We start from the raw sequence: 25,721 nt of genomic DNA on the forward strand, positions 1-25,721 counted from the left end.
GCACGCTCGCCCGCCGCCGCCGCGCAGGCCGCCGCCGCGCACGCCACGGCGCGCTCGGCCGCCGCGCGGCCGCCGCCGCGCGCTCGGCCGCCGCCGCCGCGCAGGCCGCCGCCGCCCCTCCCCCGTCGCCCCCCGTTTCCTCCTCTCCTGTCGTCTCGCCCCGTCGCCTACCCACGGCCCGCCGCCGCCCCGGCCGCGTCCTCCGCCGTCGTCGCCCGGAAGGTTCGGTGCCTCTGCTCCCTCCCCAGTCTCTTCTTTACAAAGTCACCTTGATTTCGCAATCTTGACCTGAAACCTTGAAATATTGTTATTGCGCATCATTGTATTGCTTTTGCATGGATTAGTCTTTGTTGCTAGTGAACTGATGATTATTTCTGCATAACTGATCCGTAAAGGGACGTTTGAAATGATTCTACTACAAAGCTTAGCAAAATCTGAATAACAACATTTATGCTCGCTATTAAGTATGAATGGAATTAACTCCTATAGGAAGAGAAAAGTGTAATGTGCTTACTTACAGCCCGGAAAATTTAGGATTTACTGGTTCAGTACTTTTCTGCAGTTGCACTTGTTTTATTCACTGTCTAAGCGGGTCATGTTTTGAAGCAATTACTTGGGCATGCAATGCAGGTGGTTCTGGATAACGGCCTCGTCTGGACGACCTTGCCGTCACCTTCACTTCCCCGTCCCTCGGTCGAGTAGAAGGTAAAACCATGGGTTGTCGGCCATCGCGCCGTTTTTTGATGTGGATGGCCTTCGTGCCTCCCATTGTTGATGTGTCGGCCTTTGTGCCGTGAATGTGGGTGTTGGCCATCGAGCCGATTTTTTTTGCAGGTTTTGGAAACCTCTCCGTACAGGGGAGGTTCTACCGAAATTTTTAACTTATACCCTTTTTTTTGCAGAGCAGAGGACGTCAAAGGAGCTTCAGAGTTAGGCGTCTCCCGTATCTTTGTCGTAGACTACGTAAACCAGTTAGGCGTCTCCCGTCCGAAAGAGATACGGTTGGAGGCATGCAGATCACTGTGTGTATCTGACCGTATCTGTTTCGGATTGTCCACGTTTTTTTGACAGCCCGCGTATGCGTAGATGAGGTCAGTTTCCATGCTCCGCTCCGATCCGAGCCAGAATTTCGGCAGCACCTCCCCATTGTTCTCCGAATACACAAACTTCTTTGCAGGACGTGTATTGGGAGAACATCGGAGAGGTGCTACCGAAATTCTATCTCGGATAGGAGCAGAGCATGGAAACTGACCTCATCTACGCATACGCGGGTGGGATTAGGATCTATCCTCACCTATTAGACAGTAGGAACACCGGCTAGGTGCAGTTGATGGTTACGTTACTCGGTGATGTATTTGTCAAAGGATGGAGGACCGTCAGTGGATGTACACGGGGCGAAGAAGTCGAAACGATTACGACGTGGATTGGGTGAAGAGGACAGATGACTTCTTGAAACATGCATTTGGCGAGGGTGTAGCTAAAGGGCATTCTCTAGTTTGGTGTCCGTGCAGCCACTGTGACAACAGGAGAAGGGTGGACAAGCAGACCATGGGTAAACATCTTGTGTACCATGGTTATACGCCGGGCTACCACCGGTGGATCTACCATGGTGAAGCCGATCGTATCAGAGAGGAGGTGGTGAGACCACGTCTCGAGCCTTTTGATGATGATGCTGGGGTAGCAGACATGATAGATGACGCTCACCAAGCTCAGTTCGCTGAAGGACGTGACAAGGAGGAGATGGAGGCAAACGTAGAAGCCTTCTACAAAATGTTGGACTCGGCGTCTAAACCCCTTCACGAGCATACAAATATTTCTCAGCTGGATGCCATTGGGCGTGTGATGGGGCTGAAGGCCGAGTTCAACCTGAGTCGAGAAGGCTTCGATAAGATGTTGACTGTGTTTGGCACCATGCTACCGAAGAACCACATTCTGCCCTCCAACTTGTACGAGTCAGAAAAACTCCTTCGTGCGCTCAAGATGCCATATGATAAGATACATTGTTGTCCAAAAGGGTGTGTCCTATTTTGGAAAGAACACGAGCATGCAAAGTACTGTCCGAAGTGTGGATCCTCCAGATACCTGGAGGTAGTATCTGGTGATGGCCAAAAGGTGCAGCTTACGATCCCCGCGAGAGTCTTACGTCACCTTCCTTTCATAGCGAGGATCCAACGACTTTTCATGACCGAGGAAACTGCGAAACAGATGACATGGCACAAGAATGGCAAGCGGTACAATCCGGACAAGATGGTTCATCCATCCGATGCTGAAGCATGGCAGTACTTTAATGATCGACATCCTGAGAAAGCAGCTGAGGCTCGGAATGTACGTGTCGCCTTCGCAACAGATGGATTCAATCCTTATGGATTGATGTCTTCCCCATACACATGTTGGCCTGTGTTCACTATCCCTCTCAACCTCCCCCCTGGCATCGCCTTCCAACGACAGAACATATTTTTGTCGTTGATAATTCCTGGACACCCAGGAAGTAATATGGGAGTGTTCATGGAGCCTGTGATTGACGAATTGATAAAAGCTTGGGGAGGGGTATGGACATACGACCGAGCTACAAGGTCAAGCTTCAAAATGTACGTTTGGTATCACTATTCTCTGCATGATTTCCTGGCGTATGGGTTATTCTGCGCCTGGTGTGTTCACGGGAAGTTCCCGTGCCCACTATGCAAGAAAGCTGTGAGGTTTATTTGGTTGAAAAAGGGTGGCAAGTATTTGTCGTTCGACAAGCATCGTCAATTCCTCTCTTCTGAACATCCATTCAGACAAGACATCAAGAACTTTACAAAAGGTGTTGCAGTGACAGACCCTAAACCCCACATCAGGAGTGGTGTCGAGGTTCATGCTCAGATAGATGCTCTCGTGCCCAACGAAGGAGGTGGTTTTGTGGGTTATGGTGAGGAACATATGTGGACTCATAAGTCCGGCTTGACCAGGCTCCCCTATTTCGATGACCTTCTTCTGCCACATAACATTGATGTAATGCACACCGAAAAGAATATCGCCGAGGCACTTTGGGCAACTCTCATGAATACAGAGAAATCTAAGGACAATGTTAAGGCTAGAGTGGACCTGGCGACGTTGTGCGATAGGAAAAAACAAGAGATGCAACCTCCTAGTGGTCGAAACAAGAAGTGGAAAAAGCCTAAGGTGGATTTTGTCTTGAAAATAGATGCCAGGAGGGAAGTACTTCAATGGATCAAGAACTTGATGTTCCCAGATGGCTATGCCGCTAATCTGAGCAGGGGAGTGAACTTAGGCACTTTGCGAGTCAACGGGATGAAGAGTCATGACTACCATATATGGATTGAGCGACTTCTCCTTGCAATGGTCCGAGGCTACGTCCCTGAGCATGTCTGGAAAGTGTTGGCAGAGTTGAGCTATTTCTTTCGCCTGCTGTGTGCTAAGGAGATATCTCGGAACATCGCTATGGAATTGGAAAAGGTGGCACCTGTGTTGGTCTGTAAGCTGGAAAAGATCTTCCCACCCGGCTTTTTCTTGCCGATGCAGCATCTGATCGTGCACCTTCCCACTGAAGTACGTTTGGGGGGGCCTGTGCAGTTTTATTGGTGCTTTCCAGTCGAGAGAGGACTAAAGACTGTTCGCAAGAAATGTACAAATAAAGCCAGAATTGAGGCTTCCGTTGCAGAGGCATACCCGCGGGAGGAGGTGGCAAACTTCACAACGCTGTACTACAAGCCGAACCTTCCTAGCAATCAAAATCCACTCCCTCGTTACAATGCTGATGAAAATGAATCGACCCTCGGCCTTTTCCAAGGACAACTCGGTAGCGCAAGTGGATCGACCGTTATGATCTTGACAAATAAAGAGTGGCGCAGTATCATGTTATACGTGTTGAATAACCTTACTGAGGTGCAACCTTTCATCAAGTAAGTTCTCAATGATCTTGTTTCAATACGCCGTTACTATTCAACGTCCAACCCTATTGATTCTCGCTCCAATAGGGAATTTGTTCGTGAATCCTGGCATGAACCTAGGGATCCTACCCTGCAGGAACAAGACACCCTTCTATCGCGGGGCGCGGGAGCGGATAGGCCTGATTTCATTTCTTGGTTTAAACGAAAGGTAATGTCCAATTTAGCTTGTACATTCGATATTCGAATATAACGATCTATCATGTTTGAGCTTGCAGGCCCAGACCGATTCGTCCATGAGTGATGAGTTGAAACAAGTTGCGAACGGCTACCAAGCTAGGGTGAAGTCATTTACCGGATATGACGTGAATGGTTATCGTTTCCACACAACAAGATACGAGGAAACCCGGCCCAATCGAAAAACCACAAATAGCGGAGTTTGTACGCCTGGCACTGATGGTCTCGACTACCATGGAAGAGTTGAGGAGATCTACCAACTAGAATTTGATGGTGACAAACCTCTTAAACCTGTCATGTTCAAATGCCACTGGTTCAATCCTCGTGAAACGAGACTGACCCCTCATCTTGGGCTAGTTGAGGTGCGAGAAGATTCCGTTTATCCGGGAAAAGACATCTACATTGTGGCTCAACAGGCCGTGCAGGTGTATTACACGAGATATGCCAACCAAGCCAAACAGGAGCTTCAGGGTTGGGCTATTGTGCACCAGGTTTCTCCACACGGCAAACTACCAACCCCTAACGATGACGATTACAACTTTAACACAAACACATATGATGGAGAGTTCTATCAGGAAGATGGGCTACCGGGGACGCTTCAGATAGTCCTACCCGAGGCCCTCGAAATGGAAGTAGACAACGAAACAGTTGATGACGAGGACGATGGAGATGTGGTGCAAAATGCCAAGGACATACAAATGCTTGAGCGATTACTTGTAGCAAGTGACGAGGACGATAACATAGAACCTTCGGATAGTGTTGCCTATTTGGATAATGTTGACAGTGATGACGAGACCTATAATCCCAATCATGAAGATTATTCGTAATACATGTAATACTATGTCTTGTTTATTTATTTTCATTTATATTTTGTTTATTTATTTTCAGTCTCTAATATGTGTACTAACAAGTCTTGTTCATTCTTCGTGCGTGCAGGTGATTGATCAAAGATGGCGAGCAGCCGGCCACGACGTGACACACCCTCGGCTTACGCGAGGAGGCCGCCGGAGGAGGGGGAGGCAGGCAAGGGACAGTTGCAGGAGGCAGCGGGAGGACGAGGGACAATGGCAGGAGGCTGCGGGAGGAGGGGGAGGCAGACGACAGGAGGCAGTGGTAGGAGGCAGCGGACTCAGCCCCCTGAGCCTGTGCCACCGACGGAGGAGCACGAGGAGGAGGAGGAGGTCGAGGAGGAGCAGGGTGCGGCGCCCGAGGACGAGGGAGGCGAGGCATCGGGTGTCTACCAGCGAGGCCCGGCGATGCTCCCTTCGTTTCCGCTTCCTCAAAACCGTCTAGTGCTTCGCCCTGTGCCGCCCAAGTAAGTAAATATAAATGATATCACAACTACTTCATATGATATGTTTGAAATCAAAAGAGAAACTGATAAATTTTCTTCTTACTTGTGCAGGGCTTGGGAGGTGTTGTCAGGTACTCCTCTGCGCTCTCCCGCGACCGTCTTGGGTGTGTTGTGCCGGAAGTGGTTCCCCGGCATTGTGGAGTTGCCGTTGGAGGCCCGAGAGCCAGCCTACACGTGGGACAGGTACGCCCTGGGCGAGGACAACCAGTACCGAATCAAGCAGGAGCGGATACTTGCTGAGTTTTGGGTAAGTTCCTCTCGCACAACATTAATCAATCCTTCACATTGAATTCTATTTTTTTCAAATAACGATTGGATATATCATCTTTTATGCAGAGGTTTTCAGGGCCGAAGAAGGAACCGAGGGCCTCACTGATCGTGTGGCGCATGCAGCCTGTAGGAAGTATGTCACCGACATGTTTCACGAGGCGTGCGTCCAGGCCCACATAGACTACTACGCGTCGGCTCGTAGAATGACAGTCACCAAGAGGGAGGCTCGACAGATGACGCTGACCCAGGAGCAGTACCTTGAGGTACATGAATAACATTGATATTGTTTTGTTTTTGAATTAAATATGTTCAATTTCATCTTCATATATGTCAAACACTCATTGACTTGTAGGTGATTCCCTGGTGGTGCCGAGCGCATGCCGACGCCTGGACAATGATCGTGGCTAGGTGGTTCACGCCGGCCTACATAGAGAAGCACGAGTCTCAGCGGGCACTGCGTATGCTCAGGCCAGCTGCCACTCACCATCAAGGCAACAGGAGTCTCCCCGGATTCAAATCGGCATATGTAAGTGATTTTTCTTCTATTTAGTTTCATGCTTAACGTATGCCTGATTGCTCACCACCTGCCGCCTTTCTCGCAGGAGGCTGCGCACCCGGACGAGGATGTCTCGATGTTCACGGCGTGGGCTATGTCCCACCAGACCAGGGTGGCCGGCGACGTCACCTGGGACCCGGCTGCCCCTCGCGAGGCATACTCCGACCCTAACGTGTACACTAAAGTCCAGGAGTACACGTCGGCGGTACAGCAGCGGCACGGGCCAGAGTACGACGTCCGCACCGAGCCCATTGATGCCGAGGCCATCATGAGGCTCGGTGGCGGCAGGAAGCACGGCCGGACGTGGATTGCGAACGCCGCCATCGACCCCACCACTGTTCCCACTCTGAGCCAGCTCCGAGCATAGAGCACGAGTTCCAGCCAGCCCATACGCTCACGGCCTACTCCGACACTACAGCGGGTCGATGCGCTCGAGGTAATTCTTGTTTTACTCGTCGTAAATTAATATTCTCACACTTGAGTTAGATTTGCATTACTGAAATATTGGAGTGCAATATTGCAGGCCCAGAACAACGAGAAGACGGCGCAGATCACGGCCCTCACTGCTCGGCTGGAGGCTGAGCAGGCCGCTCGGGAGGCCCAGGAGGTCAGGATTGCAGAAATGATGCAAATCATGCAAGCTCTTGGGCAGAAGACGGGTGTGCCTGTGCAGATGTCAGCTCCTCCGCCTCAGGTGCCGCACGCGTTTGCAGCTACTCCTGTAAGCGTTAAAGTTCACTTCTCGCTTGTGTGACATAGAAACCCAGAGAACACTAGCTACTGATTTGCTTGTATGACATAGAAACCCAGACAACACTAGCTATAAAAAATTTGATAGGTTTCTGTCTAAATACTAAAACTGTAGTCCTAGAATAATTACTGCAATCTCACATAAGCATATAATTGTTTGTGCAGCCTCAGTCGGCGGGTTCCAATAACCCCCCTCGTGCGTCACCTGATTCTGGAGGCTTCGTTACACCACCCTCGACGCAGAGGCCAGACGGTTGGGAAGGTTGGTGACGCAGAGGCCAGACGGTTGGAGAGGTTGGCCAGCCTCAGTCGGATTTGAACTTGTGGACTTGACACTTGAGTTAGATTGTGGACTTATGGAATTGTTGAATTTGGACTTGTGATGATACATGTGATGATCTATGTGATATCTGTGAGATATATGTGATATTTGTGAGATATATGTGATGATTGTGATATTTGTGGGATATTTCTGCTGTTGAATATATATATATATATTTTTTGTCTGCATGGAAAGCAAGAAACAGGTGGAATGTTGAAAATTTTCACTGGTCTTTGCCGAGGGCCTTGACCATAGCCCTCGGCAAAGAAATTCCCAGGAAAAATTAAAAACAGGTCTTTGCCGAGGGCCTTAACCATAGCCCTCGGCAAAGAAATTCCCAGGAAAAATTAAAAAGTAGGTCTTTGCCGAGGGTTTTGAACGTAAAGAAATTCCGAGACAAAAATAAAAACGTAGGTCTTTGCCGAGGGCCTTCGATATAGCTCTCGGCAAAGAAATTCCGAGAAAAAAAAAGAAAATAGGTCTTTGCCGAGGGCCCTGCGGTATAGCTCTCGGCAAATAAATTCCAAAAAAAAAAGCTCTTTGTCGAGGGCCTGTATGTCAGCCCTCGGCAAAGACGCCGTGGAAAATAACCACGTACCTAACGGCTACTTTACTTTGCCGAGGGCCGCCGTTAGCCCTCGGCAAATACTTTGCCGAGTGCCCGATAAAAGGCCCTCGACAAAGACTCCTTCGCCAACGTTTTTTTTTCCCGAGGGTTCTTCACCGAGGGCTGCCCTCGGCAAATCCTTCGCCGACGGCTGAAGAGCCTTTGCCGAGGGCGTCAGGCCCTCGGCAAAGACCTTGCGTCCAGTAGTGAAAGCACCAGGTTTGGTTTCAAATCTGATCATGTCAATTACTTTCAACGAAGAAGACGGTACTGGAAATGGGATATACGAGTAGTGAATGCTTGATTTTGCCCTTAATTAATAGAGCCTACTCCGTACGTGCGTAATAAGAGAGAGATTTGTCTTGTATGTGGTACGCATGATCCCTGCTATGTGTGCATCCAAGAGACATGAGTGTATATATGTTTAAGGGCAGCAGGTTTTTGTCAGCTGTGAACGCTCAAAAGTCAGAAGCAGCACGAGACTCAATAAAAAACTACATGCGACGAACAAATGATGTTGCGTTACGTTTTGGATTGTCCAGAGCTACAAGCTTGTAGACGAACTCAGCCGATTCAACTGCTTTACAGAGCAGCAAACACTCTGTCAAATTATTCAATTATACATACTCCAGTGGTTATGTCAAGTAATAACCTAATATTGAACGATCGCTGAATATTCTTCATGTGAACCGGGTATCTATTTCATTTATATGGACGCTAGCTGTCAGGAGTTCAAGTTCATCAGATTACGTACCTAAAAAAAGGAGTTCTAAGTTCAGCTAGAGCCTAGACAGCGACGGCCGTTGCACGCATCTAGGCTCTCAGGTCCCAATCATTTCGCAATGTCAACCGCCGCTGAGGTCGCCGCAGCGATTTTCTTATCATCCCAGTTGATGATGATGATGATGAGCCTCTCAGCTGCCATTATTCTGGATCGGAGCTCACTGCACGTCTGCACCGAAGACGAACAGACGAATATCCTCATTCCTCAACTCAACTGAACTGATGAGAGCATCGGCAACAGCACGACAACTCACTTGGTGCCTGTGATTCGTCGAGACACCTTTGAAATTTCTCTGCCATTCCATCGACGGTTGCGTTGCGCCGTTTGAGGATCGGATCTGCTCAGACTGTCAGACAGCGTGGTTTTAGTTTTAGGGTTCCTGCTGCAGATTGGAGGAGCAATGTAACGGGTGCCAACATGCACAGGATCGCACGAGGAGCGTATCGTCGTCTCGGCAGGTGTACAGATCCGTTGCTGTACTTGCATTGTTTTTTTTTACCCAGCGTATAAGCATTACTAAGCAGAAAGGGTTACAGGGGTTGGAATCCCTTGTTACAGGCGCGAGAGGTGCTAGACCCCACACAGCAGACCGTTGTGCTGTGCAGGTTTCCAAAATGTAGACTAATTACTCATAGGGGGTTCAACAACTATTAGGGCTTTCAGAAATCCCCTCCTCCCTGCCAAAGACCAAAGAGAACATACATCCTTAATCTATATAAAAAAACTGCCTGAGTTGTGCGTCTGGAATCTCTGAAGGTTATTGCATGCATTTCTTTGTTTTCAAAGGCACCATAGTGTAAGGATGACGAGTGTGTGTGCCGCTTTGCTGCCCCCTTCGGCCATTGTTAGAAACCAATCTTCGCAGTCAGCCACCACTGCCCATTCTGGCGACCACAGGCTGCGACAGCCACTCCATGTTGCAACTAAACTCCAAACCAGGCGAGAGAAAGGACACTCGACGAACAGATGGATCTAAGTTTCCAGGTTTCCTTTCACATAGGGCACAGAGATAATTGTTTTCCCACCCCCTCAATTGTAAGTGTGCCGCTGTCCATAGTTTGTCCAGGAGGAGTCGTGGGAAGAATTTACACCTGCATTGGAAAATTTGAAAGGATGCGACCAACAAACTGATTAATGTCATAAGTTGACCTTGCATCCTCCGATCCTTGAGTACTTGCATTGTTCTCGCGACGACGTTTGATCCTCCGGATCTTAACAGAAGATTGTGAGAATAATTAATGGAGGCAAATCTTATCGCTCTTCTCACAAGCAAGCAGCTGGCAGTGTTCCTCGTGCCGATCGTGTAAACTGAACATGAAGCTTAGTTTTCTTTCTGTTATTGAGGCCCCAATCCATATGTATTAAGTGGAAAATTGACTATTTTTTCACTTCAATATTAATAATATGGATTAGAAATTTAGAACACCACCAAACAAGGCTTGAGACGGTGTGAGAGACTGAAGTTGACAAGACGTTTATATGTTGCTTGTACTCAAACTCGTACCATATCCCAATTTTTACAGCAGCTTGCTAGACATATTTTTTTTTTTCAAAAACGAGCTTGTATCCCAACTTTGATGACAAAGTACACCTATGTACGTAGTACTATGGATGTGCTTTGTTTAAAGAGTGAAATCCCATTTACCCCTCATAAATTTGTGGTTGAGTCTGTCCCTCTTCCCCCAGTGCCATAAACCATCACCATGTTCGCTTGCTTTATAAGCCGTACTTTTTTAGCCAACAAACGGTATTTTTCTCTCACAATAAATCAGCCAACAGTATTTTCAGCCATGGCTTATCAGCCAAGCGAACAGGACATATGTCCCTCCAACTTCCAAAACCAAGCAAAATACCCTCCCTAACCATTTTTCAAGGTGGTTTCTGACGTGGTTTGGATGGTGTGACAGTAATGACCTATACGTTAGGTGGTCTCTCTACTCTTCCTCTTACACGAAGGAAAAAAATGATCTCGTCTTGGATCTGACCCATGTCTTCTACTCCAAGTGTTTCTACACCCTTTAAGATGAGGCATTTATCCAAGTGTATTAGCTTCAATGTTTTTTTTTTTGTGTGTACTGATTGCCTTGGTGAGGTGGAATCAGTGGCGGCGAAAGTCCTACAACGTACGTTACTATTGGCACGTAGCAAGAAAACGATCGAATCCAAATCCAGGTCAGGACCTTGCATTGCCGCCGACGTCCGGGAAGCAGTCGTGCCGGACACGTGCGTGGTCGTGTCCTCTCGACCGCGTACGTATGTACTGCTCTCCGGCCGGCCGCTGTCATTCGTACAGAGTTGTAAACAAAATACTGCAAGCACAGCTGTATATATATAGACTAATAACAGTACACCAGAAAAGTCTACGCCCTGAAACGAGATCCACACGAATCGAATCTGATTGGGCTTGGGCCATGTTTAGGTGCCTGAATTTGTCGTCGCCAAAAACACTCTGTAGCATTCGTTTGTATTTGGTAATAATTGTTCAATCGTTGACTAATTAGGCTCAAAACGTTCGTCTCACAGAGTACAACCAAACTGTGCAATTAGTTTTTGATTTCGTCAACATTTAGTACTTCATACATGTACCGTAAGTTTGATGTGATAGGGAATCTTCTTTTGCATAGTGTTAAAGTTGGGAATTTGGAGTGAACTAAACATGCCGATCGATGAATCTGTCAGATCGTACGTGGTGACACTGCATACGAATGCAATGCGACAACAAAGATAAATTAAATTAAATGAATCGACGATGGCGTGTGTTTACTTCCAGTATTACGTAGTAAACTGTACGGTTTTGTACTGCTTGCACCACAAGTTTCGGTGGTCTACTGGTCTTGTTTATTAGCTTCTACTTGTACACAAAAGTAGCCACAATCTGTAGATGCATACCACCGAACTCTACGGCCGGTTTGATGGTAGAAACCGCGACGTAACCATGACACATCAGATCGGCATGTGATCTGCTACTCCGAACGTCCTAAAAATAACAGTTTTAGTCTTGATACTTATGATGAAATTCATATATAAAGAATGTCCTGATACTGAAGTAAGTATCGTTAAATAGGTCATGTAATATATTGTTATAGTTTATATCTATTTTGATGCCGTAAACATCGTTAGTCTTTTCTATAAAATTTGAAGCTTAAATTGGTTGGATTAAAGGCAGAACTCTCTTTTCAGACAGTAGCAAAATTAGATACGGAGGTTGTCGGCTAGCGCTACACCGTTGACTTTTGTACTTATACACGTCGACCATGAGCTAGCTGGACAATGACAATACATTTGAACGCGAGAATCAACGATTTTGTTGGCGCCGCACCTTGGATGTGGTACGGTCAGTTGAAGCGTAAGTAGTACCCAGCAATATATAACTACTACTGGCGTCACAAAAATTCAGGGATGCTCATCTCTTCCGCCATTTTAGTTGAGGTTATAGCTATCATATGCATTGTCACGGTTGTGTCACTACTACGTATGTAAATTAATTTACTGAATCTTTTGTTGCTTTGTTCTTTTCTTCGGTTCTCTTTTCCGGGTCCAACGTAATTAGTAATTTCTATTACGCGGTAGGTTTATGTGGAATCAGTTTTCCATGACTCAGTTTGTGGCACTGGTTGGTGCTCGTTCTTTTTCTCTGCCTACACTTAGGTCCAGTTTGACAAACTAGGACTACTTATTAGCCATGGCTAAAAAATAGCCAGCTAAAAGTTAGCCAAATAGTTATCAGTCCATACCTGTTTGGATCCCGAACTAACTGTTGGGTTTTATAAACTAGAACTTGCCCTTGATAGTTGAGTTCTATGGACTAGTAAACTAACAACTATTCAGGGCTTTAACTAAACTTTAGCCCGTCCATTAGTTCTCCTGTTTAGATCCTCAAGGACTAAAGTTTACCCAACTAGTTGTTAATCCAAAAGATCCAAACAGTGCCTTACTACACCCTCTGTTCCAAAAAGAAAGGCCTTATAAATTTAGCCAAAGTCAGACTATATTAAATTCAACTAGATTTATGATAGCAAATAGCAGTGGCGAAGCTAAGTTCAAATGAGGGGGGTGCAACACTTGAGTAGTACAAAACCTTGATATACAATATTTACATTGTAAAATTCAAATTTTCTAAATCAATACTTTCTCGGTCCCAAAATAAATGCACTCTCATTTTTCGAGGAGTCAAACTTTTAAAGTTTGACCTGATATATAAAAAATACTCATATTTATGATGTATAATAAGTATCATTAGATTAAGTATAGAATATACTTTCATAATAATTTTTTTTGGAATTCACAAAAAAAAATTGGAGATACAAATTTTGATACTCTTTTCTATATTTTTAGTCAAATTTAAAATGTTTGACTCATTGAAAAATAAGATATGTATTTATTTTGGGACATATATATGTTTCTAGAAACTTATGTATAAAAATAAAGAGATGTATGCAAAATCAATAAATCAAGGTGTATATTGGGTTCGCAGTCCTAAATAAATATTTATCCCACATCTGTGCATAGTTCTGTGGGCAAACAATTTGCAGCTAAAAATTGGCTCTAATACATCTAAATAGGAGGACTATGGGTGGACTTTGGCTAGGTACATAACTTGTGCTAGTTTAAATTATAAGTCATTTTGGCTTTTTAGGTACGTAACTTTTGCTATGTATCTATATATTTGTCTTTTTCAAAAACGTTAGCCAAATAATTTGTTGCAGTGTAGTAAAGGTCATATATAAAAAAAGCCAAATAATTTATAATTTGGAACAATAGGAGTAATACCAAGCCTCACTACATCATATGCTAGACTACTAAGTCTACTTCTTGATCCCAGCATGCTTGGGATTTGGTGGTGTAATGTCGATCACTGGCTTGGTAGTAGTTTGCTTGACCTTTCACGCTTCCACGTCGGCACATGGGGGTTGCACGATCCTTGGCTGAGGGGGGTGCATATGTGGTAAATGTGAGATGATTAGTACGAAATTTAATTTTTGGCGTGGGTACATTTGCACCCCCTATGTTGTGCTTGGCTTTGCCAAATACATGTACTATGAAACTATATTACATGCATGGCAAATACAATTTAATGGTACTAATTTGGTATCGCACATACTTTCTTTGTGAAACTTGCAACAATTTATATTTGAATAAATCTACTATAAGATCATTCTTGCAGAGAGTACAATACTATTAGTCATATTCATCAGTATAAAATGATCCAAAAGGATAATATTTTCTCAAACGTTACACTGTAGCGCTGTACCAGAAGAATCTCCGTTGCAATAAAGGCCCCGTTCGCTTCGTTGAAAAAACAAACCAAAATATTGTTTCCGCTGATTTATTGTGAGAGAAAAATACTATTCCGGCTGAAAAAACGAGATAAAAAAGACCTATTATAAGATAAGCGATCAGGGCCAAAGTATGCTCGGAAGTACATCTGAATGCGTTACCAGCACGACGCAAACACCAATCAGCTCACTACACCATGGCAAGCTGCAAATATATAACATAATAACATAGTACAGAGGAAATCAAAACTCTGTTGATTGTGTGAAAAGAAAAAGACAAAGAAAAAACACCAGCCACTAGTCGTCCGGTTGATAGTTTTTGTGGTAGCTGGCAAAGAAGCTCCCTTTAATTTGGAGATACACATGACCTGACCTGCAAAACAAATAATCAACGCGAGTAACCACACAGAAAAGTCTGAAATGCTGGGAATGGTCATGGACCTACACTACCTTTCACAGCGACAGGCAACGAACTTTCTCGCTCCAAGAATATTCAAACGCCCGTGTGAAGTGCACCGCCACCGCGTGCATCTCCTCCTACCCGCAAAGATTAATAGAGCTAGCAATATTCTCTAGAGATTGGAGTCGCACGCTGTGGCCACTAACTTCACCACCCCGCACGCACTCTATCTAATCTATATAGCTGCCAGGTCGTCCATGGGTTGGGGAGTCCGCACTCCGCAGCTTCTTCCATTTCACAACTAACCCCAATAAGCAGCGAGAGGAGAGAGTCGTCGTCGTCGTCGAGGTCGAGGTCGTCGGCAACATGTCGTCGTCCGGGACGATGCCACTGGCGTACCAGACGTCCGCGGCGTCGCCCGACTGGCTGAACAAGGGCGACAACGCGTGGCAGCTGACGGCGGCGACACTGGTGGGGCTGCAGAGCTTCCCTGGCCTGGTGGTGCTCTACGGCGGCGTGGTGAAGAAGAAGTGGGCCGTGAACTCCGCCTTCATGGCGCTCTACGCGTTCGCCGCCGTGTGGATCTGCTGGGTGACCTGGGCCTACAACATGTCGTTCGGCGACAAGCTGCTGCCGCTGTGGGGCAAGGCCCGGCCCGCCCTGAACCAGGGTTACCTGGTGGGGCAGGCCGACCTCCCCGCCACGGTGCACTACCTCGCCGACGGGAGAACCATCGAGACCCCCGCCGCGGAGCCGCTGTACCCGATGGCGACGGTGGTGTACTTCCAGTGCGTGTTCGCGGCCATCACGCTGATTCTCGTGGCCGGGTCGCTGCTGGGACGGATGAGCTTCGCGGCGTGGATGCTGTTCGTGCCGCTCTGGCTCACCTTCTCCTACACCGTCGGCGCCTTCTCCGTGTGGGGCGGCGGCTTCCTCTTCCAGTGGGGCGTCATCGACTACTGCGGCGGCTACGTCATCCACCTCTCCGCCGGGTTCGCCGGGTTCACGGCGGCCTACTGGGTGGGTCCCCGGGCGCGGAAGGACAGGGAGAGGTTCCCGCCCAACAACATCCTGTTCACGCTCACCGGCGCCGGGCTGCTGTGGATGGGGTGGGCCGGGTTCAACGGCGGCGGGCCGTACGCCGCCAACGTGGTGGCGTCCATGTCGGTGCTCAACACCAACATCTGCACCGCCGTGAGCCTCGTCGTCTGGACCTGCCTCGACGTCGTCTTCTTCAAGAAGCCCTCCGTCGTGGGCGCCGTCCAGGGCATGATCACCGGACTCGTCTGCATCACGCCCGCCGCAGGTGATCCCATCGTCGTCCCTGCCTCTGATTCTGTTTTTTTTTTAATTTTCTCCTCTTCCTCGATCGGAGGTAAGGACTAAGGAGATACGTGCGTGTTGGTGTGAACATAACATCGTGGGTATGCAGACTAGACTACGGCGTTGAATGGTTGACTTTGAATTCAAAAAATGGTTTTGGTGCCCAGCAAAGCGAAGAATCTTCTTCTTCTTCTTTTCCCTCCCTGATGTGACTGGTATATATGCATAAAAATAAAATACTGAGCCGCACAGTTCCGTCAGGAATCGGGAATCTCATGTGTGTGCCACTTTATTGTCGTACCTGCTTTGCTTAGGCCCCGTTGAGTTCCACTTCAAAATGCTAAATTTTTCAACATTCTTTGTCACATCGAATTTTTAGACGCATGTATGAAGCATTAAATATAAATAAAAAATAAAACTAATTACACAGTTTAGACGAAATTCACGAGACGAATCTTTTAAGTCTAATTAGACTATGATTGGACACTAATTGTCAAATAACAACGAAAGTGCTACAGTAATATTTCGCCAAAAATTTTGCCATCTAAACGTACCTTATTTGTCAGTACTTATCAGTAGAGTCAAAGTCAAATCTTGTCTCTTTTTTACATTTCCTTTGCACACTACAGTACTACTTGTGGACAAAGTTACAATTAATTATGACACCGATCGAAAGGTAAAGAAAACGCAACTTGCTTGTCAATTGCGACGTTCATACTTCACTGTCTGCTGTCGGCATTATTATATATATACTTAGTTGCGCCTAATTTTGTGTACCAGTATAATGACGATTTTCTTGTACGCATGTAAACATGGTTTAATTATCTTTGCCGATAGACCATGAGAATATCTGACGGATCGAATGGACATGCATGCAATGCAGGGGTGGTGCAGGGTTGGGCAGCCATGGTGATGGGCGTGCTGGCCGGCAGCGTCCCCTGGTACACGATGATGATCCTGCACAAGCGGTCTCGGCTGCTGAAGCATGTGGACGACACGCTGGGCGTCATCCACACGCACGGCGTGGCGGGGCTCCTGGGCGGCATCCTCACGGGGCTCCTCGCCGACCCCACCCTGTGCGCGCTCTTCCTGCCCGTCACCAACTCCCGGGGCGCCTTCTACGGCGGCACCGCCGGCGGCGCGCAGCTCGGGAAGCAGCTGGCGGGCGCGCTCTTCATCATCGGATGGAACGTGGTCGTCACCTCCATCATCTGCGTCGCCATCAACGCCGTCGTCCCGCTGCGCATGACCGAGGACAAGCTCGAGGTCGGCGACGACGCCGTCCACGGCGAGGAGGCGTACGCGCTCTGGGGCGACGGCGAGCTCTACGACGTCACCGAGCACGGCCCGCGCGGCGCCGCCGCCGTCGCGCCCGTGTCCACGACCCCGAATTGAACTAGTTGCTAGTTGTGCATTATTAGTGTTGCTCGACGACCATGTATATTGCTCCATCCATCCATCCATGGCATGCAATGCATGCATTGTGTTGATGACCATCCGTGACTAGGCATTGTCCATTGTTCTTCTTCTTCTGAATCAAACGTGGCTTCTGCATGTACAATACGTTCCTTTGTAATACTTACTACAGATGAGAGACATGTGAATTTACAAGCATGCATGTAATCGATCATCAACGTAGAAGAAGTTTGCATTATTTAGATTTTTAAAATTTGGCAGATTATTGTTATCTTGGGGTTCCTATTTTTGGAGGACGTGCAGTGCAGCAGCGGCATTTCCTGCCGTCCTCACGAACGCGGCTATAACATGCACGCATCGCCGAGATCTATCGACGATCTGGCCGGCTCTCTGGACGAACCTAGCTAGCTACCGGGCAACCTGCCATGAAGCGTTCGGCGGCATCCACCGTACCCCTCGTCCTTCTCCTCCTCCTCCTCGCCGTCGCAACGGCGTCCGCCGCCGCCACCGGCGGCATGGCCGGCGCTGCGGAGGCAGAGCACGCCGCCAACTACCTCGTCTACGTCAACCCACACCCGCCGGGCGTCGACTGCCAGGCGTACCAGCTCGGCATCCTCGCCGCCGCCCTCGGAAGGTACGTGCACCGCCATCGATCTCTGAATAAATGCATCGTCGGAACGGAAACCTCATCGTGATCCATGATGCATGATCTATCTGATGTGCAGTGAGGCGAAGGCGAAGGCGGCGATCCTGTACAACTACAGGAACGTCATGAGCGGGTTCTCGGCGAGGCTCACGCCGCCGGAGCTGGAGGCCGTCAAGAGTAATCATGCTTTTATCTGTCTATTTATTTATTTATTTATGGATCACCACGGCAGGAATCATTACTGATTATTGTTTGTTTTGTGGATGCAGAGCAACCTCAGGTGAACCGGGTGCTGCCGAGCGCGACCTTGTCTCTGATGAGCAGCAAGTTCGACGGCGTCAGCTAATCCCGTCCGTTTCCTCCAGCAGCCAACAAGCACATCCATCGCCAACCATAAAATAAATCTCATCTCATCTTTGAATTTGTTTGTGGGTGTGTGATTGGTTGCTTGCATTAAACCTTGTACATCACAAAAAGCCAGTATATAAACGTATACACTGTCTTGGTGTTATATATGGTATCCTGCACATGCAACCTTTGTTTGGTAAAACTTATATGTTTTTGTTTTACGTTATGTTGCATGAAGTCACCTCCACTCCATGTTATGGTAGTTGTCTCATGTTCTATTAGTATAGTTGACTAGTTGTAATGTTTTGTTTAGTATTATATCTTGTAGAAAATTTTAATTAGGCTATTCAACCTCTCACCCCACCCCACCCCTCCCCACCATGTGGCCATCCAAAGATTCCTTTCCGCGGGAAGCCATCCCCGACGGTAAATTTCCCGTTGCCATTATAATTTGGGTACGGAAAAATAAAACTAAGGCCCCAGTACTAATATTTAATTAGCTATCTGTAATACTCCATTGCAAATTATACTTCCCTTGGGGCGCTTTAGCCTAAATCAAACTTCTTTAACTTCAATCAAGTTTATAGAAGCATACAACCTTAAATAGTTTTATTAAACAATTTTTCATAAAATATATTTTGGTTTTGATAGAGTATTTATTTAAACGTGTAGGTGTTAATATGTTTTTAATAAAAACAATAATCAAATTTAGAGTAGTTTGACATAGAATAAAGACATAGTTATAGTAAGTTGGAATGGAGAGAGTACCTGCTAACTATTACTAGATAATTATTAGCATTGCATTAGGGACATCCTAGCTAGCTCATATACAAAGCCACCTTAGCACTTTGCTTACATGCAAAGAGTGATAAGAGGAGGGGAGAGAAAAGATAACTCTTGGTTTCCACGCTAGGATCCAACGAATTAGGCTAGTCTCAGACTCTCAGTGGAGGTTTCATGTCCTAGTTTTTGATACACTCGTATTTTGAAAAAAAGTGTAGAAGAGTTCATCTCCCTCTCTTCATCAATACACTGTCATGTTAGCGTATTTAATACCGATAAACCCTAGTTAAGATTGACCTTAGGATTTTTCATCCGAGGTCTACTCGCATCTTCACCACTTCCATGTTCCCCTCCTCCGCACCGATCTGGTGCGGCCCTGTGGGGCATTGGTCGAGGGCAGCGGCGTGGGGCACGGTTCCTGCGAGAACCCCTGGTACTAGCAGTCAAAGTGAGCTGGCCCAATCAACCTAGCAAGAGTGCAAGACATGGGTGATGCTATCAGGCGCCTGTGTTCGTGCATGCATCTCAAGCCAATGGGCTGAAGGCATATCATGTTATATATGGGCCTCTTTGAGATGGGTATCCCACCAGGAAATTCCTGGTTAAAGACGGGATACCAAAGAATCAGTCAAGAAAAGGCTCCTACCAATTTCAACCTTGTTTCCTCCTGCTGGTTCCCAGTTTTGCACTGATTTTGGATTGTTATGAAGAAATGGGATACAGTCAGGAAAACAATAAATGGGATACCGCTATGCCCCAACATACTCCAAAGATATCTGAAACTACAGTCGAATTGGGAAGCAATACTCCAGAAAAAAAAAATAGCATGATTGCATTGTTCTGCTGGATGGTGGCTCTGGTTGTAAAACTTCATATAGTAGCGCAGGCAATGTAAACAAAGGAGCCATAGAAGAACATTACCAAAACAGTTGAGGAGTCAATTGGCCATGCAAAGCACACAGAAGTAAAGGGTCATTTCTCAAGTCTAGAAAACTGGGGTATGGAATCAAAGGATGCAAAGAAACGGTGGTATGTATCTTCTGTGGAGAATATTGTCACGTGACAGAAGGATGTGTATGGCCAAGCTAATAACTAAAATCTGTATAATCATAAGAAGATGAATGTGCTAGCGCTGCTGTAAGTACAGGATGGGATATAGCGGTCTGAGTTGGGGTTTCTACCTGATGTTTGACTGGAACTAGAAGCGGATGGCTATAGACTATGATGTATATAAACTCTTTGAGTGTTGATGTCAGTTCCTAACCATGAGAGAGGTGAAGTACTAGTTCAGAGCACTGGGCTAAAGTATCAGCGGCAATCATAGTTCATGTGGCATGCCTTACCTGCTAAAGGTAGCCTGGTGGGAATATAGTTGGTGTTACATAGGCAACTTTTGAGGTTGGGGGAAACAAAGGACTACAGGTTTTCTGTCAAAGTATTAGTTAGACATAAAGCAAATGGGTTCAAGACTTCATTTGGTGAACTGGTGTATGGTGTTGCAAGAAGAGGACAAAGAGCAGTTTCAAAACAACCAATACTGATAGATGGTGACTTCGATATTATCAAAAAAGATTATAAGAACATATCTAGAAGGGGCTCTAAGAGGATTTTCCTTTTTATGATCATTGAAACAAAAGATTTAAGTGAAATTGATTTAATAGAAAACCAACTGTGCTTGTTCTCTAGATAACCTTATATAAGAGGTGCTATTCAAATAAACCAAGGTCCTTTTATGTTCAAAACTATGTTGGTTCTCAGGGGAGGAATTGTCTGAGGGGGTTAAAAAGATTTGGCTAGCTCACTCTTAAGGAATCTAATCAAGTACACTGAAAATGGTAGGACAAACAGAGAAGATTGAGAAGTGATTTGAGGAGTTGGGATAGATATTTCTGGTCATTCTTGAAAGTTGAAGCTAGTACTTCTTAAAAACTTGATGATATATAATAAAAAAATAAAAAGGTTGAAACTATTGGTATGATGTGAAACCTGAAACCTATAAGATAGAAGTTTGCAACCCAACAAAAGGCTTCTTTACCTTGAACAGAACCTGAGCTTGAGCTGAAGCTCTTCTGCATTTTAGTAACTCATTTTGTGGATCGTCCTGAGAAACTGGGCATACATCCACAGACAATGTGTGAAGAAGGCTTGCTTTGGAGAGAATAAGCTTCATAAAAGACAATGGAAGCCACCGAATATAATTATTTATCTGCACAACTTGAAGATTGGCACACATGCCATCAGTCCACTGTGCATTAGTCCACTCTTCACTTAGGATATCACAATTTGTAACCCATTCTGGCTCCCAATTTCGAATCTTCGCCAATAAAAGTAATAAAGAGAATCAGTTGTCAGCATCAAGATGACTTTCAAAAACATAATGATGATATCCAAAAGATAATGTTCAATATTACCTCAATTTTAAGTTTTTCAAGGTCTGGGGAGCTCCTCAACAAGGGGAACAATAGCAAAATGGGGTGCATTTCAAAAAAGCGTGTCTCTATTGCCAAGCTCTTCAAGTTGCGAAAGATGAATGGAATTGTATCTATCTTAACCACATTGGCCTGCGAGAGAAAAAAGATGTGATGGTAAATTGAAAACAAAAAATTGAACGCAAGTGTAGAAAGATGGATGAGATTTGGAGTATTGTTTTCAAAGGGAGCATAAGCCCACAAAAGCAGTGCAGGAATGGTACCATAAAACATTTCTCCTTTACTAAGCCAGCATTTCAGATTCTTTGTTAAGTCAAGGAAACCAAGTTTACTACTTATTATAGAATTATGATATGAGTACGAGCCAAGTACTAATGTTTCTACCTTGATCATGCCGGTTCATAAGGGTGTGGGATGTGTAATTACTCAGGCCCCTAAGCTTGCTGGAGCCTCAATAAAATCTTATATTAGAAGCTAGTTCATACCAGATTTTGAAAGCCCACTTGTTGGAAGCTAGTTCATACAAGATTTTAAAAGCCCACTTGTTAGACTCAATTACATGCATATCTGCTTCAATGTCCGAGGTTTCAAAGTAAAGTAGCATGTGTTATAAAACCCGCGTAATGATATAAAAAAGTTGTTTGTATGCAACCATAAGCTTAGAAGAGCCTATTTTTAAATTCTTCCATATGCCACTTGACCTAAAATAGAGCACCAATTAACATAATGCAGTAAAATTATCTGATGATTGCATCTTATGACTTATGAGCATTCACTGACTTTAGCTGGTAAGCAAGCTTGCTGGACAGGGCCAAGGACTGCCCAAACCTTAAGTCCTTGATTTAGGCCAAACAACACAAAGAAAATATATATGGTGATAATAGGGGCAAACAGTGCACCCGCGAGTAAAAAATTAGCTCCCGAACTTGGGAAACCCCAGCAAAGAAGTGTAGCAAACGATGTCCACCATGTCCATGTGGCAGAAACACTGACACATCAATGTTGGCATATTGGAGGCGCGGCAACTTCCCAAATCGCCAGCTATTGTCAAGTTGTGAATCAACAACCAGACTTTGGAGATTTGGCGCCTCAATCATGCAGTCAACAGGGGTGAACACCTCCACAAGCGACACGAAGCAGGGCCGACCCCTGAATAATAGCTTGCAATTCCCTCTCGACGTTCCTTAGGTATAGCTCCTGGAGCACAGGAAAGCCGGCGAATCTAGATCGAGGGCGGGGTGGAATGCTGCAATTCTCCAGATTGAGGGACACGAGACGGTCGCAGGAGAAGATAGAGGAGTGGAGGGTTAGTGTCTTACGTATGGCCCATGCCCTTTGAAGATGGAGATAGACTCGACGCTGCGGCGGGAGAGCGCGATGAGCCAGTCGTCGACGTCGTAGGAGACGAAGCGCGGGAGATGCTGGGTCCGGTGTAGCGGAGGAGGACGCGAGAGATGACCGAGGGGGGCGTGAAGCAGAGGGCGAGGCCGGGGAGGCACTCCCAACGGCGGCGCCAGACGCAGGAGAGCACGGAGGTGCGTTCGGCGTCGCGGAGGTCGAGGCGCGTCAGAATCTCGTCCAGCAGGTGCGCCGGGAGGGAGGACATCATGTCGGCGGCCTCCGCCTCCGCCGGTAGCAATGGCTCCATCACCTGTGAGCCCCTGCCGGCAGCAGATGGATCGATCTGCCGATAATGGTGGGGCGTGTCAGTTCGTTCACGTGGGAATGCGAGTTGATTCGGGAAGACAACGAGATGATGCTAGTAGGCTATAGCAGTGTGGGTAGTAGGCAGTTAGGCACCGACCTGGACCATGGACGGGGAAGATGGAGCAACGAGCAAGACGGACCGAGGACGCGGGACGTCGGTCAGTCATGGCTTTTGGTTGGACTGTCAAAAAAGTGTTGTAAGCTATGGGAGAAGCAGAAAGCCTTTTGGTCGAAACAGTCGTGAAACTGTAGCTTTGTTATGAAATATCTGTAATGCCCCATGAAGACATGATAGACTGTTTATATGCAAATTCTATTATTATTTGTGCAAACGACTGTTTATAGCAGCTGTGAAACAGGAGGGCGACGTCTGACGTGAGGACTGGGGAGAGATAATCCTGTGCATTCTATTATTTGGTTTGTTTTAGGCAAAATGGCCACTGTATTTGCTATCAACCTGTAGTATGCAACATGGCCTCATTTCACATCTTCCTTCCCAGCGAGGAAGGGCAGTTTGCCTCACTCTCGCTATACAATTAGGTTCTATATATGGCATGCATTATTTGTGTAACTACTGTATGGACGCTAGATGAAAAATCTAACAAACAGGCTATATAATGAAACAAGTTTCTGCAAATTGCTTGCCTCGAAATACATTACCAAAGTAGAATATGTTCTAAATATGTGTTTCATCTCTCGAATGAACAATATAAATAGTTGTTTCCCTTCGTATCATCATTTTTAACTGCGACGTTCTACGTCCCACGCCCCGTACATCGATCCATTGTTCCATAAACCTGGCTGTTAGGCCCCGTTTAGCAGGGTCCAGCTTCTTGCGGCTCATTCCAAAGAGCCCTGGCGAACAGGTATCTAAAAAACAAAACCTTCCAAGGAGCCGAAACAGTTTTTGAATAAAGGAGCTAAAGACATAGAAATGTGACTTCTCTCCGCTCCTCTTTGCAAATCCAATACAAGTTATCCAAAATTACCACTGAAACCGATTTTGCCAAACATTTTATAAAACGGTTTCAGCTTCACCTCCACATGCTCTATATGAGAAGCTAGAGCCGAAACTCTTTCGCGAGGAGCCGAAGCCCTACAAAATAGTACCTAAATCGGACCTACCTGTTAAACTATTCGGATCATCTAGGAGTAGATCTAGCCGGGGTGCTTGATGAATCAAAGACCTAGGATACCTTCTAGTGCAGCAATAGAGAGACAGAGAGGGAAGGGGAAAGGTACCGAACCTGACACGACAGAGGGGAGGGTTCGGAGGCCGCCATCGGGTTCGTTGGTGCAGTCTGCTCACGGGCAGCGACGGTTGGGGAAGACGTGTCGGAGATGAGGTGCCGGCGGTGAAGATGACGATGGCGCAGTGCTATGGCGGAGGTACTTCCCGTCACTGGCTACGCCCCTTGCTTAGATCGGGTTTAGGGTTTGTCGGTGAGGAGGTCGGCTCAGGTCAACCTCGTGATTAGAGCCGCCGGCCCCCACCTCTTTTTATAGCGCAGGGTGACAGGGGCCCTCCAGCCATGGTGGGCTGGGCGCCCCCGATCAGGGCGCAAATCAAAGGCCCAACTAGACCATTGGGTCCAGTTAGGTTAGAGATCAATATAACAATCTCCCCCTTGATATCTTTCCATCTTTTACTTTCATATTCTTTACTTTTGTTCATTCCATTATAGATTAGCGCATAGAGCATGTCTCATCGTCACAGTCCATTGTCGATAGATTTAACAGCTACAACACGCTACTCTGTTCTGAAATAAATACTTATCTTTGGGCCTTCTTTTATCCAGGAATTATAGGTTTTCTCTTAAACCCCATGTCGGCTACATGTTCTCTGAGCACGTTGGGTGGTAAGTCTTTTGTAAGTAGATCCACGAGCATCTTTACTGTACTTATATGCTCAAGACTTATGACTTGATCCCGGACTTTATCTTTCATAACATAATACTTTATGTCAATGTGTTTGGCAGCACCACTTGACTTATTGTTGTGAGCATACTATACTGTCGGATTATTATCGCAGTATAACTTTAGTGGTCTATAGATGTCGTCAACCACCTTCAAACTGGGTATGAACTTCTTTAGCTAGTTCACCTGCCTCGTTGCCTCATAACACGCTACAAACTCGGCATATATTGTGGACGATGTAGTGACGGTTTGTTTTGAGCTTTTCCACGAAATAGCTCCCCCTATGAGAGTGAATACATATCGAGACGTGGATTTTCTATCATCTCCCGCATAATCAGAATCTGAATACCCCAATATATAGAGTGAATCAGATCTTCTGTATGTCATCATAAGGCCTTTCATTCCTTGCAAATAACGCAAGACTTTCTTTACCAATTTCCAGTGTTCTATTCTAGGATTGCTCTGAAATCTGCCAGGTAACCCGGTAACAAATGCCAAGTCAGGGCGCGTGCATACTTGAGCATATTGCAAGCTTTCGGCAGCTGAAGCATATGGAACCACTTTCATTTGATCGATCTCATATTGGTTACTGGGGCATTGAAAATCCCCATATCTGTCGCCCTTGACTATAGGAGCAAGTGAGGGACTACATTTGTGCATACTGAATTTCTTTAAGATCTTTTCTATGTATGCCTTTTGTGACAGTCCT

General features: G+C 46.2%; 4 protein-coding genes and 2 long non-coding RNA genes across 6 annotated transcripts; 5 read left to right on the plus strand and 1 right to left on the minus strand.

The window, feature by feature from the left end:
- The first annotated feature begins 1,365 nt into the window (after positions 1–1,365).
- LOC136455260 (uncharacterized) lies at positions 1,366–3,265 on the plus strand. The gene is made up of 2 exons (XM_066455370.1): positions 1,366–2,908; positions 3,258–3,265. The coding sequence occupies exons 1-2, from the start codon at positions 1,366–1,368 to the stop codon at positions 3,263–3,265; spliced, it is 1,551 nt and encodes a 516-aa protein (XP_066311467.1).
- Positions 3,266–3,689: 424 nt separating this feature from the next.
- On the plus strand, positions 3,690–4,271 carry LOC136480352 (uncharacterized). Its single transcript, XR_010764611.1, has 3 exons — positions 3,690–3,902; positions 3,978–4,098; positions 4,166–4,271. It is a non-coding gene; the product is annotated as an uncharacterized lncRNA (long non-coding RNA).
- Positions 4,272–6,689: 2,418 nt separating this feature from the next.
- Positions 6,690–7,561, plus strand: LOC136480357 (uncharacterized). The gene is made up of 3 exons (XR_010764612.1): positions 6,690–6,740; positions 6,828–7,025; positions 7,220–7,561. It is a non-coding gene; the product is annotated as an uncharacterized lncRNA (long non-coding RNA).
- Positions 7,562–14,679: 7,118 nt separating this feature from the next.
- On the plus strand, positions 14,680–17,420 carry LOC136494400 (ammonium transporter 3 member 2-like). Its single transcript, XM_066490598.1, has 2 exons — positions 14,680–15,749; positions 16,650–17,420. The coding sequence occupies exons 1-2, from the start codon at positions 14,810–14,812 to the stop codon at positions 17,159–17,161; spliced, it is 1,452 nt and encodes a 483-aa protein (XP_066346695.1). The 5' UTR covers positions 14,680–14,809; the 3' UTR covers positions 17,162–17,420.
- Positions 17,421–17,472: 52 nt separating this feature from the next.
- On the plus strand, positions 17,473–18,385 carry LOC136494490 (subtilisin-like protease SBT3.17). Its single transcript, XM_066490677.1, has 3 exons — positions 17,473–17,816; positions 17,908–18,005; positions 18,098–18,385. The coding sequence occupies exons 1-3, from the start codon at positions 17,608–17,610 to the stop codon at positions 18,172–18,174; spliced, it is 384 nt and encodes a 127-aa protein (XP_066346774.1). The 5' UTR covers positions 17,473–17,607; the 3' UTR covers positions 18,175–18,385.
- A 2,391-nt stretch (positions 18,386–20,776) lies between these two features.
- Positions 20,777–23,036, minus strand: LOC136455271 (F-box/FBD/LRR-repeat protein At1g13570-like). Its single transcript, XM_066455374.1, has 4 exons — positions 22,848–23,036; positions 21,371–21,520; positions 20,995–21,273; positions 20,777–20,785 (listed from the first exon to the last, which is right to left on the minus strand). Exons 1-4 carry the CDS (start codon positions 23,034–23,036, stop codon positions 20,777–20,779), a joined length of 627 nt encoding a protein of 208 aa, XP_066311471.1.
- Between the last annotated feature and the right edge of the window lie 2,685 nt (positions 23,037–25,721).

This window comes from Miscanthus floridulus, chromosome 1, assembly GCF_019320115.1.
Source record: "Miscanthus floridulus cultivar M001 chromosome 1, ASM1932011v1, whole genome shotgun sequence".
NCBI lineage: Eukaryota > Viridiplantae > Streptophyta > Magnoliopsida > Poales > Poaceae > Miscanthus > Miscanthus floridulus.